Genomic DNA, 12,140 nt, shown 5'->3' on the forward strand with positions numbered 1-12,140 from the left:
GCTTCAGCTTTTCCTCCTTGTGTCCTATTAGAACAAGAGTTGCTACAGAGGAAGAAAAAAAAAAATCACCACATTGAGCTAAAACCCAGTCAAGGCAGATATACAGCCCCTCTGGCACAAATCGTGCTGTAAGGTCTCATGTAATCCTGCATCTCAACAGGCGCCAGACACCAGCATTTACCCGTAGGCCCCTCTGTCAGCCCAGACCTTTCCCTGGCTGGAGAGGCATCTTGGGACATGAGGTACCCACTATGCCAAGAAGACAGGTGTTCTACGCCAGCTGTCACTGCGGCCTTTTCTTCTTCTGCCTTTCCCTGTCAAGTCACACACTTTGCATATTTTCTTTTGTCTTTCATAAATGGGATAATAATGTCATATTTAAAAGTCAACACTGCAAAATTGTCTTTACAGAACCTCAGCATATTATAATTCCTGAGAACTCACCGACCTTAAGTCATTATTTCTACTGTGTTATGTAAACTTCACATAATCTCAGTTCAGTTCTGTGTGTTTAAATAGTGGTTAAGAAATGATGAAAAGACAAACCATCTCAAGCAGTGTCAAACAGTCTTTGTAGATTTAGAAAAAAACAACAGGAATGAGGCAGTTCATTTCACTTAAATTTGAAAATTCAGCAGACTTAAGGGTAGAAATCCATAAAGGCCACAAGCATTGAATAAATTCATCCCAACCTGGTTAAACCCTTGCCTTTGAAATTTAAAATGCAGACAAAAACAGTCGCTACAAGCACAGTAACAAAGACTCTTAAAAAATAGTTTCTTAAATAAAAAACAGATGTATGAAAACATTCGCAAGATAAATACTTCTTTCACTGAAATGATTTGTATCTATAGTGGTACCAAACAACTGATATTGTGCTATGTTTGGCTCTGAAATTGGTTTCCTCAATACAAAAGAACAACAAACAATAAGAGAACTCAGGTTGTTATTGTTCAACAATAAATATGGTTCCTAATGAGGCTGAAGCTGTCACACAAATGTCACCATAGTCTAGTGCTCTGATAAAAACTATATTTATTGTGTTCCTGTAAGATGACTGTTTTTTTATCTGTTGGCTTTAGTAAATAACACATGGTTGAACAAATATCCACACAGCACAGTACTGTTGAATTAGAGAAATAATCTTTAAATTTAATGTTTCCTGTTGGCAGTTAATTGGCATAATTAGCGTTCAGAGCCAGACCTTTACTTAGCCTCTCAGATGCAACTAAAATCACTGCTATCCTTAAACATGGCCCTAGACATTTTATCATTCAGACACCTTCTTAAATTATAGGTTATTATGTTCTTGGTGTTATGGAAATAAATGTTGTTTTTATTGGTTCCTGTGACATTTTATTGTTGTTGTCTGTGGGCCAAATTATGGAATATCTGTTTAATCATGTTATGTTTTTATTGCAGTATGGCTTGGATCGAATTCTGGGGGAGGAGAAAAGTCTTGCTTTACTGGCAAGAGCCATCGATCCTACCCAGCCTGCAATGATGACCGACGTGGTGAAGCTGCTGTCGGCCATCTGCATTGTAGGAGAGGAGAACACGTATGTCGGCACAATTGTGTTTGATTTCATAATATTTAAATGCAGATTTTTTTGGTTTTAATAAAGGAAAAAAATTAGTTTATATTATGCATAGAAAGAGGGACATAATGGAAAAATAGTGTTATATTAGTTTCTCAGGAATAACAATAATGTTCCGGGGTGAGTTTGACCTGGGGTGTGTTTAGTTATCCAGAAGTCTCAGAAACCCCCCAAAATCCCAATAAAATGGTTTATATTTTATTCTTAACCCAATTATTAACCATTTCCATCAATACTTAGTGCAATGGTGTTTTTACCTCTTCCAGAGAATGGGCGACAATAATTTACTAATTTTAATAAAAACAAATTCCATTATAAAAAATTTTTTTTAAGTGCAAATTTGAAAGATCTACAAATAAATAAATAAGTTTACATGACATTGATTTATTATTTCTTTTTAATTTCATTTCATTTTTTATTTAAATTTTGTTAAGATTTTTATCTTCATAATGAGTTAGACAGGGTCAGCTCAAAAGCTGACCGGTCACTACAATCCTAGTGGGCCCTGGTACAGAGAGGTATAATGCTCTCTGCTGACAGGTTTTCCTGATGTGTATTTAGGGATAAAGATCATTGTATTTTACCAGTTATGGTATGAATGTCTTGCTTGGAGGAATATGAATATGAAACAGTTTCCTCATTTGGTTTATTATCAAATCATCATTCTCAGAATTGACCTCATTAATAATAATAATAATAATGGATTTAATTGATAACAACACTTTTTAAAATACTACATTAAAACCATTATTCATTCACTCTCTACATTCATACTGTGGTGGTGGTAAACTAAAGGTGTAGCTATAGCTACAGAAATATGACCGTCAATCCACATGATTTTAAACTTTAAAATAAGTCAGTTTGACCCGCAACATAACAGGAGGGTTAAAAGGGTTTTGGTTGCCTCACTATGGTGCGGTCATATGTGGGTTCAGTCATAACTTGAAATAATATGAGCAGAAAGAAGCCAGAAGAATTTTTTTAAACGAAGTTAAGAAGTAAGCTATTTTTTGCTCATGCATTTCTTCTTCTCTTATAGTTTGGAGAAGGTCCTTGAGGCCATTACCACAGCAGGGGAATGGCGAGTCATTGAAAGGTTCAGTCCCATTGTGCAAGGACTTCGAGATCGCTCCGTTCAGTTACAAGTGAGTACAAAGTACACTTATTTTGCTCTTCTTTGGGTCAGAACTGAGTGATGGTTATTGTCAATCAAATAACTAGTTGCAGTGACAGTATTGTGGCAGTTCTAAATTACTTGTCTTTAGTGCATTTGTATTTTTTTTTTTTCAATTTCATTTACTGTTGAGTTACAAGTTATGTACACATGGATATTAAGCACCAGATGCTTTAGCTGAGTCTAGACTTCTAATTGTCAGTTTGAGCACATACTGGACAGAGAGTAAAGACATGCATTGTTTATAATTACAAGACATCAACCTGATATTCTCATCATCATCATGAATCTGATGTCAACTAAGGAGGACAGAATAAATGAAACAATCCCCCCACAGTTCAATGAATTTCCACAATTACTTTTATGATTCCTGGAAATAATATTGAATCAGCAAACACATAACATACAGAATTCAGGTCTGTGGGAGGCACTTTTTTCTAAAATATTCTTTTGCAGATGCAACAGAGTGCAATTGATTGACTATAAGGGACAGAATCAGCTAATGTTGCCGAGTCGTGGCATTTCCTTTTTTTTTTTTTTTTTTTTAACCTGTCCTGTCCAGCATCATAGCAAGCACAATGAAAATCTGGTTGCTGTATCGTACTGAACAAATTTGATCTGCCAAGGGGAGGCCTATGGATAAGGCTCCTCTTGACAATCTGATTCATTTATTTTTTTATTTACTTTGAATCATGGAATCTATGTAATCTTGCTGGACCTGACCGGAGGGGACAGAAAAAGATGGAAAATAGCAAAAAGAAGCAAAAGAGAAAGAAGAAAGGAGACAAAAACATCACAGACAGAAGGCAACGACCCTTTAATCCACACCATCACCAGACAACAGACCAGCCACCCAGGGCAGCCTGAGCGAAGGGCCCAGGAGCCCAGAGGTGGCCCCCCACCCCCCAAAGGCAGAGGGCCCACACCATGCCTAGGAGGACCAGGCCCCCCCAGAAAACCACCCGGTGTAGGCCAGCACACACCCCGATGTTCGAGCCACACACCCCGGGAACCAGGGCGCCATCGACCCCCTCCCCCCACCTTCCACCTATTCCAATCTTCACCCCATATAACCCCACACTCACACCCTCCCCTGTGCCGTACCCACAAGCACTCACAATCACACAGTCACGTCACACATAACCCACCTACCATGCCCGGTGGGGTACACCCCAGGCGGACCAGAGGACAGCAAACCCCAAGCACCCACCCACCCACCCACACCTGACCCATACCCGACCCAGCACCCACAGAGCTAGCAGCCCACTAGCGCAGCCTCCCCGGGTCCCGGCCCCTGGGGCAACCACCTACCCCGCTCGCCCCTGGCCACACCCAGGGGGAACAGGGGTGTGAGAGGTCCCCATTACCCTCTCCCTCCTTCTGATTGTTTATGAAGTGTGTGTTGTTTGCAATTAAAACTGAGGGGTATTGACCGCAATGTGCCGGGAGTCAGGCACCGCCCAACATGCACTGCATGACACGCTCCCCAGGTGTTGTTTGTGTGTTGTGTTTCTTGTGTTTTGGTGTCTAAGTGCAATTAAAACTGAAAGGCGAGTCGCTACGGGGTGCATCCGAGGAGACCACTGAATGGCCCCCTTAGCTCCACCCTGCATGGCATGCACGCCTCCCAAATCCCTACGTGTGTGTGAGACAGAGAGAGCGGGAAAGAAGAAGGGTCTAGGGATGTAAGTCCAGAGGGAAGCGAACTTTCCTCTGGATGTTGAGCCTCTACTGGCATTAGGCACCCCCGCTCCCCGTGAGGTCTCCCCGGGAGGTCCCCCAGGGCAAGACAGGCCAGGAGAGCCCCCCACGACTGCAGCCAATGAGCCACCACTGACCCCAGAAGGTACCCACCCCCCACATGCCTAACGGGGAATGAGCGGATGGGGAGGAGGACAGCGGCAGAGCCCAGACCCACGGTACACCACCCCCAGGCCCGCCCAGGCTCCCCCCACAAGTGCACAAGTCCACGAGTCATGGCATTTCTCTAAACAGCTCGTTTGCATATACGCACACATAATCTGCAAAATCAACAAAACAAAATGATCTAACAGTAACAAAAAGAAAACTAACAAGAACAGTAGAACATAATGACACATTTTTCTTCTGCATGCATAACAACGTATCTTTCTCAAGCTTTTCCTTAAACCAAAGAGACTGACTCAGCAAAGAGTTTGCTTTATAATTAAATATGTTTTTACCTGTGCAAACACACTGTCTACTTAGTTATTGTTTCCATTATGTCCCTCTTTTTATGCATAATTATCTTTCTTATGGACTCCCTGCTGATACACACTTTAAATATTGAACATAGGCTGTTCTAAACAGGGCTGCATTGATTTGGAAATAATGTAATTAAACATTTGCTATGCATGTTTGCATTTTAAGTCAATACCTTAAGGTTGTGACCAGTGATAATTGCATGTACACACACAGTCACACACAGTGACTTTACAGCTTTCACATTTAAAGCAATTTGCTCCTTTGGTTTATTTGCATTCCCAAGCAATGTTTGCTAAACTTGATGTATTATATGTTTAGCTGAAATCAAATACACACTTCAAAGTCAGGTGAAGCATATCTCTATAACTACATAGGCTGTGGTGATTTCACCTTGTTCTCTGATCAGTGAAATGATCGTTTATTATGATTTTGTTTTTACAGTCTTCACAACACAACAATCAGCTTAAAGTTTTAAAAAGATGAGACAAAGATTTAGTAAAGCTACTTTCATTAGAACATTAAAATGGCACTTTGAAGAAGGGTTCTTTCTAAGCGGGAGTGCCCTGGAAAAAATAAGTTCTTGCTATCAAAATGACACCAGTCCTCGAGGCTCCAGAATATCTCTCATCATCGTACCCTCTTTTCACACACGAGTGGATTTCTTTACTGTTCAATAATTGATTTTTCTGTTTGTGTTTGAAGAGTGTAGTTGAAGCGTCACAGGATGGAGCGGTCCCTGTGTAGTAAACCAAACTCGGGGGGGGTGGTTGGGAAAAACAACATCCAAAAGAGCAAGTTTGCCCTTAAATTGACAGTTAGTTAGTTTTGTGTGTGTACGGGTCTGCAGTGACTGCATTAATATTAAAATCACCACCCCCAGTTGGTGACTGGAGAAAATAGACATGCATTAGTTATGGTCCTCTGCTTCCAAGGGACATGACTCATTTTGAATGCATGCCAGCATGTTTTTCATCAACTTCTGGAAAAAGTCGTCCATCATCTCATTCTTGCTTTTTTTTTTTTGTCTATTACCCCCCCTCCCCCCTTCCTCTCACCCCACCTGATGTCTTTGTACCCTTCGTGTTGCAGGTGGCCTGCATGCAGCTCATCAACGCCCTAGTAACATCTCCTGATGAGCTGGACTTCAGGCTGCACATTAGAAATGAATTTATGCGCTGTGGCCTCAAAGAGATATTGCCGGTAAGCAAAACATTACCTCAAACACGCACACATACAATATAAACTGACTCTCACCTTGTATTAATATTTAAATGAGTTGTCCAGTTTAGTGAAATATTGTCGATTTGCTCCAGCCAATAATTTATGAAACACAGAGGAGAGTTTGAAACGTCCTCAGCAGCCAGAAACTAATAAAGTTTGTAGTGTCTTTGCCAGTAATCTTCCTACTGGCTTTTATAACATTCACCTAACATGTTTATCTGTTGTAAACAATGTTGCTTGTTGCTGCCAAGGAAACAGATAAATTAAAGTGAGACAACGGTGCCCACACCTGTGTATATCATGACAACGAAAAGTGCTTACAATCAGCTTGTCTTCAGATTATTGCTCTGTTTTTGATGCATATGTTATTGAAAATGTTGAGCCTTTCTAACCAATTTATTTATCTTAAAATCGTAGTCTTTTTACATCTGATTTTACTTCCGATTCTTTTTTTCTGTCTCGATCCTCTGATAGCAACTAGCAACCATCAGGAATGAGGCCCTTGACATTCAGCTGAAGGTATTTGAGGAGCATAAAGAGGAGGACATGATGGAATTCTCTCACAGATTGGAGGACATCCGGAGTGAGCTTGAATATCCTTGTGAAAATTGGAAACAGAAACGTGTGTAGATAGAAATTCAAAGCTGGTTCATTGTCTGTTTTAAATTTGGTCAGTATAAGGTTGAACTGCTCATAACCCTAAAATGTGCAAACTTAAAACAAAAAAATTGTGATTTGTACATCTTTTCTTGATCCAGTAGCTTCTCCCTTTTTATGTGAAAATGTAGTGTTTCCATTAATCTATGAGTCCTTGACTCTCTGAACTGATGCGGGGGATGTTTTCAGTATTGTGCAGAGCATGGTGAAGGACAGCAGCGCAGAGCCCTATTTCCTTTCCATCCTGCAGCACCTGATGCTTATACGAAATGACTACTTGGTCAGGTAAAAATCTGCAGCTCACACATTCGGTATTTATAATGTAAAGTCTCAAGAAAGAAGTCACTTTTAGTTCTCATAGTAATTTCCATTTTCTTCTTTCATGCGATTTATCACCCTCTCCTCATGTATCCTCTGTATCCGTCTCTATGTAACACAGACTTTTTATAATCTTTCTGTTTCAGCTCACTTCAGTAGTGAGATTTTCTTAATAGACCAGAGCTCTTTGTCTCAGGAAAGAATGGATAATACTGTACTGATATAAAACTGACATTATATCGTCAGTATTTTAATCTCTTATTTTATCCAAATGGACACAAAAGCAAATGTCCAAGTCCCTTTTGAGCACTTCTAATGATGTACACTAGTGGAAAGGTTTGGTTTTGAGGGGATCTGGCTCTTTCTGCTTAAGGCCGGCTGAGTGAATTTGGCTAACAAAGAGAATGCTTTCTTTTTCATCTCTAATTCATCTACAGCAACCAAGGCTCCAGAGCATTTCTCATATCCTATTAAAGGTCTTTTTCAAAGCCTTATTTTATGTTGGGCCACTCACAGCTGGGTGTGACTTTAAACCTTATGTTGATCAAAAGATGGAGCTTTTATCCCAAGAATGCAAAATGGATCACCTGCAGAATTTCTCCCTCCCAAACATTACACCTGTCTGGCACTCTGCTCTGTTTGATTAGTTTCCTCGTGTGAAATGATTATAAAATCCTAACGCTGGTGGTTTTATGGCTGCCTCTGTTAATGCCATCTGTTTGGATAGCATTGATAAGAGTGCAGGAATATCAATCAAATGCATAATAATATTTTCCTGCCTCACGCTGTCTAGACTGTAGTCTTTATCTCCTGACAAATAACCTGATGAACCACATAAATCACAGCAATAGTTATGAAACGATTGCATAATTTATGCTTAAGTATTCATATTTGTCTGCTACTGAAATTTATTTCTAATATCATTAGTCAGGTGACTATATAATAAACTCTCCATCAAAACTGGAGTAATAGATAATAGTATGGAAGCTTATGCACAGGTGTTTTGAGACCTGTTTGGTTTCCCTAATGACTAGAAACCAGTGTGTCCAGTGTTAAAGTACATATATGTGTGTAGACATTAGAAGGTATCTGTAAAACCAGTGTTTTGCAGTGGAAACAGTTAGGCTTGTTTCTTCAGTTGTCTTTCTGTGGCCATGCATTTGGAGTGGGAGCCAGAAGATAAATTCCTCGCTGAGATGCTCAGGTTGACAACAGTCAATAATAGAGCTTGACAACATCGTTTAGCCACGGCCACGGCACACATTGGCTAACTGGTTGTACTTCTGTGGAGTTCACTGGACAAGATTTTTTTTTTCCTCTTGAAGCTCTGGGACCATTTTTCAAGTTTCAATACCAAAAGAAGTCATCTTGGTGGAGTTAACAAAAACAGAGATCTACACTCGGACAAGCAAATTATTAGAGCATACAGCAAGATTTTATAGTAAAAATGTACAGTTGCACAGTTTAGGACTAGTGAGCATCAAACCCACTATTCAAACATCTAAGCTCCATGACTATACTGGGAAGATGGACCCAAGGAGCGCAGCACTTTGTGAACGTCTTAGGCAACGGAAACTGGAGGAGAAGGAGTTGGAGGAATCACTATGTGAGAAAAACAACCCTGCACGTAACTCTTGTACCACCGACAGTTAGCAGAAGTGGCAGATATGAACAAGTCCTACCAATGGCTAGAGAGGGCTGGACTGAAAGACAGGACGGACACACAATGGCAGTACAGGAGCAAGCCTTGAACACCAGAGCAGTGAAGGCCCAGATCTATCACACCAGGCAGGACCCCAGCTGCAGGCTGTGCAAAAAAACCCCAGAAACAATCCAGCACCTCACAGCAGGGTGTTAGATACTGGCAAGGTAACTAAGTAGTCATAACCAAGTAGCCAGCATAGTGTACAGATACATCTGTGCAGAATTTAGACTGGAGACCCCTAGGTCACAATTTGTATAATACCTTGGGAATGAAAGTCAAAGAATAATGAAAAGAACTCAGATAGTCTGACTGATAACCTGGCATATTCTCTTTGTCTAATATTTCCGTCTGCATTTAGACAATGATGCAGCTTCATGCAGCTCATTTTCCAAATCGTAGGCATGCTTTGCACAATCAGATCCAGCCTGATCTTTGTTTCAAAAATAGGTGGAAACAGATTCCACATAACTCACTGTTTGGAAGCATCAAATTATTTGATAATGATTTGGTTAGGACCCTGTGCCATTGGTTGTAAGATAATAAGCAGATCAAACAATGCATTTGCATTAGTTCTGTGGCCCCAAGTGTGACACTTGATCTTCAGTCGTATTTGAATTTTTCCTTTTGCTTATGGAAGTTTGTTCTTGTTTACTGTGAGATCAGTGCATTCACAGAGCTTTATGGAATGATCTATGTTCAATTATTCAACTCCTGCTATAAAAAAAAACTCCTATTTTTAAGTATCATCAAAGCAATGCTTCTGTCTTAAGTGGGATTTGTTTGAATACTTTACATGAAACTGACTAGTGATTAATCCATATTAAGCTATGGCATTATATTTAGGACTACCTACACACAGATAAGCAAGTGTTAATCAAGCTAATGACACCATAAAGACTCATGGGAAGCATTTATTGACTCTGTATTTAATAATAGAAATTGACGTTTTTTAAATAGGAGTCAATTTGAGCCGGAGATGTGTTGGAGCCAGCGCCTAATAACAGTCAACAGTATTGTACTTTGAGCTACTTCAACATGACTTCGTCCATCTTTTTTTAAAGTCTGTGGTCGACACATAACTGACCGGATCCTGAATTGTCTAACCTTGTAGCCAGCCTGGCATCATGTGAGTGTTATAAAAGGACAGTGGACAGCCAGGCATGCCTCTCAATGGTGCTATAAATGCAACTTCTAGCTGGAGAGTGATTAACTAGATTGACATATATATTTTACATCATAGTAAAGAGAATCTCAGGGTCAGGACAATGCCAGACTCTTGGATGTGTGCTTAGACAATTTGCAATAGTAATTTTTAATCCCCCCTCCCAATTCTTCTTGACATTCTTGTTTCACTTATCTTGACTCCCAGGCCCCAGTACTTTAAGGTTATTGAGGAGTGTGTTTCTCAAATCGTACTGCACCGCAGTGGTACTGACCCAGACTTTGGTTACCGCAAGCGCCTCGATGTTGACTTCAGCCACCTCTTAGGCAAGTTGAACAATTCTTGGAATATGTTTTAACCAAAATTTGTTCAGTAAAACATTGACGTGTTCTTTTACCTCCATGTTTATTTGTTTACAGAGGTGTGTGTGGATAAAGCTCGAATTGATGAGTATGAACAAAGAGCTTTGGAGCTGGCACAGAAGGCAAGTACTGACAAAAAATCCACTTTGATTTTCTTTTTACTGCATTAATATACATTAGCTCATTAGGACACAACAAGACCATGTCATGTTGACATTTATTGTAAATTGTTTAATACGATAAATTTTAATAAAACATGACCACAGTGAAGGAAACACAGCTGATAATGCCTCTTTAGTTTGTGTTAAAATAATAAAATTTTAAACAATAAATAAATATAAAATAGTTTTAATTTTTCTTCTTTTGGTCACGTATTTGATGTTTGGAGCATCTTGAACTACTGGATTTAAGCCCATGTTGTTACTAATTACACAAAAAACAACTTAAATTGGACTTTTTTTTAAGACTGCTGCAAATTACAAGTTAACAATAGAGCTGGGTTTAAAAAAATGATTTAATTGGTTTAAATCTATTTAAATTTAATGAATCCAATATCGATATCTTTTTTTTTATGTTTGCTTTTCCAGTGACTACTGAGTCTAGTGACTACTGTTGTCACTGGACTCTCGTGTGACTTATCGATGCTTGATGAGATCTTAGTCGAAAGGTTTCCTGTGTCTATTTTCTCCAAAATCAGTGTATTTGCAGAGATAATGTCAAGTTCAGATTTTTTTCACTCACCATCGGATTACATTCGCCTCTAAACTATTTATCAGCTTACCACCTTTCAGGTTAGCAGCTAACGCTAACACCGCGGGCTCCGCCAGGTTCAATAAACACAGAATGTTTTAAAAATGACAGGAAGCCGTGCTCCATTATCTAAGATCTGAACTTTAAGAATATTTAGAGTATCCAATGTTGTATTTCAGAAATGCATGTAGACACGTCAGATCAGATTATTACAGTTATCTGAATACTCCCAGATATCTGATTTTCACAGCCATATAAACAGGCTCAGTGTTCTACTATAAATGGTTTTCTGAGATTTCTTTTTTAATATTAAAAAGAAATTGGGGGTGTTACATGAATATCTATAAACTAATCAAAATCTGTTAGTGGTGATAACCAGCCCTAGCTAGCAAACTATGTTTTTTGTCAAGTAGGTCAGTACATCTACTTTTGTACACGATAAGTAAAATAATTGTTAACCGACGAATTATTCAGTTTTTTAATTAGTTATGTTACATTTCCAGCAGGTCTTTAGTTTACATAACATTAACTCTAAGCTCTGTGCATCTATTTTTATTGATTCAATGGTAGTTTAAGTTGAGACATATTAACTGGTCCCAAAAGTAAGAAAATACCAAAAGACAAATGGCACAAATCCACAATTCTTTTGAGAAAATGTCCTAAAGTTTGACAAAACTGTGTGGATGTAATGACCATTGCTATGGATAAATCAGAAGGCTTTTTTTAAGGGCTACTGGACTGCAAGACAGGTGCTGGTGCTCTTCATTAATAATAATAAAAGATGACACAACTTTTAAACATTAAGTTAATTTGTCTAATGGACAATGATGCATTTGATGCTTTCAAATTTGTGGCAGAATGGCTTAATAATGGCAAATTTAAGGTGGATTTGCAGAATTTCAGCAGCTTATTGTAAGAAGCCTGTAATGCAAAACATTTGACTCAAGGTAAAAACATTAAAGACAATGCT

At 39.1% G+C, this 12,140-nt stretch overlaps 1 protein-coding gene across 5 annotated transcripts in view; it reads left to right on the forward strand.

Moving 5' to 3' along the window:
• LOC121644020 (protein diaphanous homolog 3-like) overlaps positions 1-12,140 on the forward strand; it is a 176,922-nt gene that overhangs the window by 23,731 nt on the left and 141,051 nt on the right. For all 5 annotated transcript variants that reach the window (XM_041991717.1, XM_041991738.1, XM_041991724.1 and 2 more), the window contains 7 exons: positions 1,423-1,559; positions 2,638-2,743; positions 6,085-6,195; positions 6,691-6,809; positions 7,042-7,158; positions 10,266-10,384; positions 10,478-10,542. In XM_041991717.1, the coding sequence (XP_041847651.1) occupies positions 1,423-1,559; positions 2,638-2,743; positions 6,085-6,195; positions 6,691-6,809; positions 7,042-7,158; positions 10,266-10,384; positions 10,478-10,542 (774 nt within the window). The remainder of the gene's footprint in view (positions 1-1,422; positions 1,560-2,637; positions 2,744-6,084; positions 6,196-6,690; positions 6,810-7,041; positions 7,159-10,265; positions 10,385-10,477; positions 10,543-12,140) is intronic.

The sequence above is a fragment of the Melanotaenia boesemani genome, chromosome 1 (genome assembly GCF_017639745.1).
Source record: "Melanotaenia boesemani isolate fMelBoe1 chromosome 1, fMelBoe1.pri, whole genome shotgun sequence".
Taxonomy (NCBI): Eukaryota; Metazoa; Chordata; class Actinopteri; order Atheriniformes; family Melanotaeniidae; genus Melanotaenia; species Melanotaenia boesemani.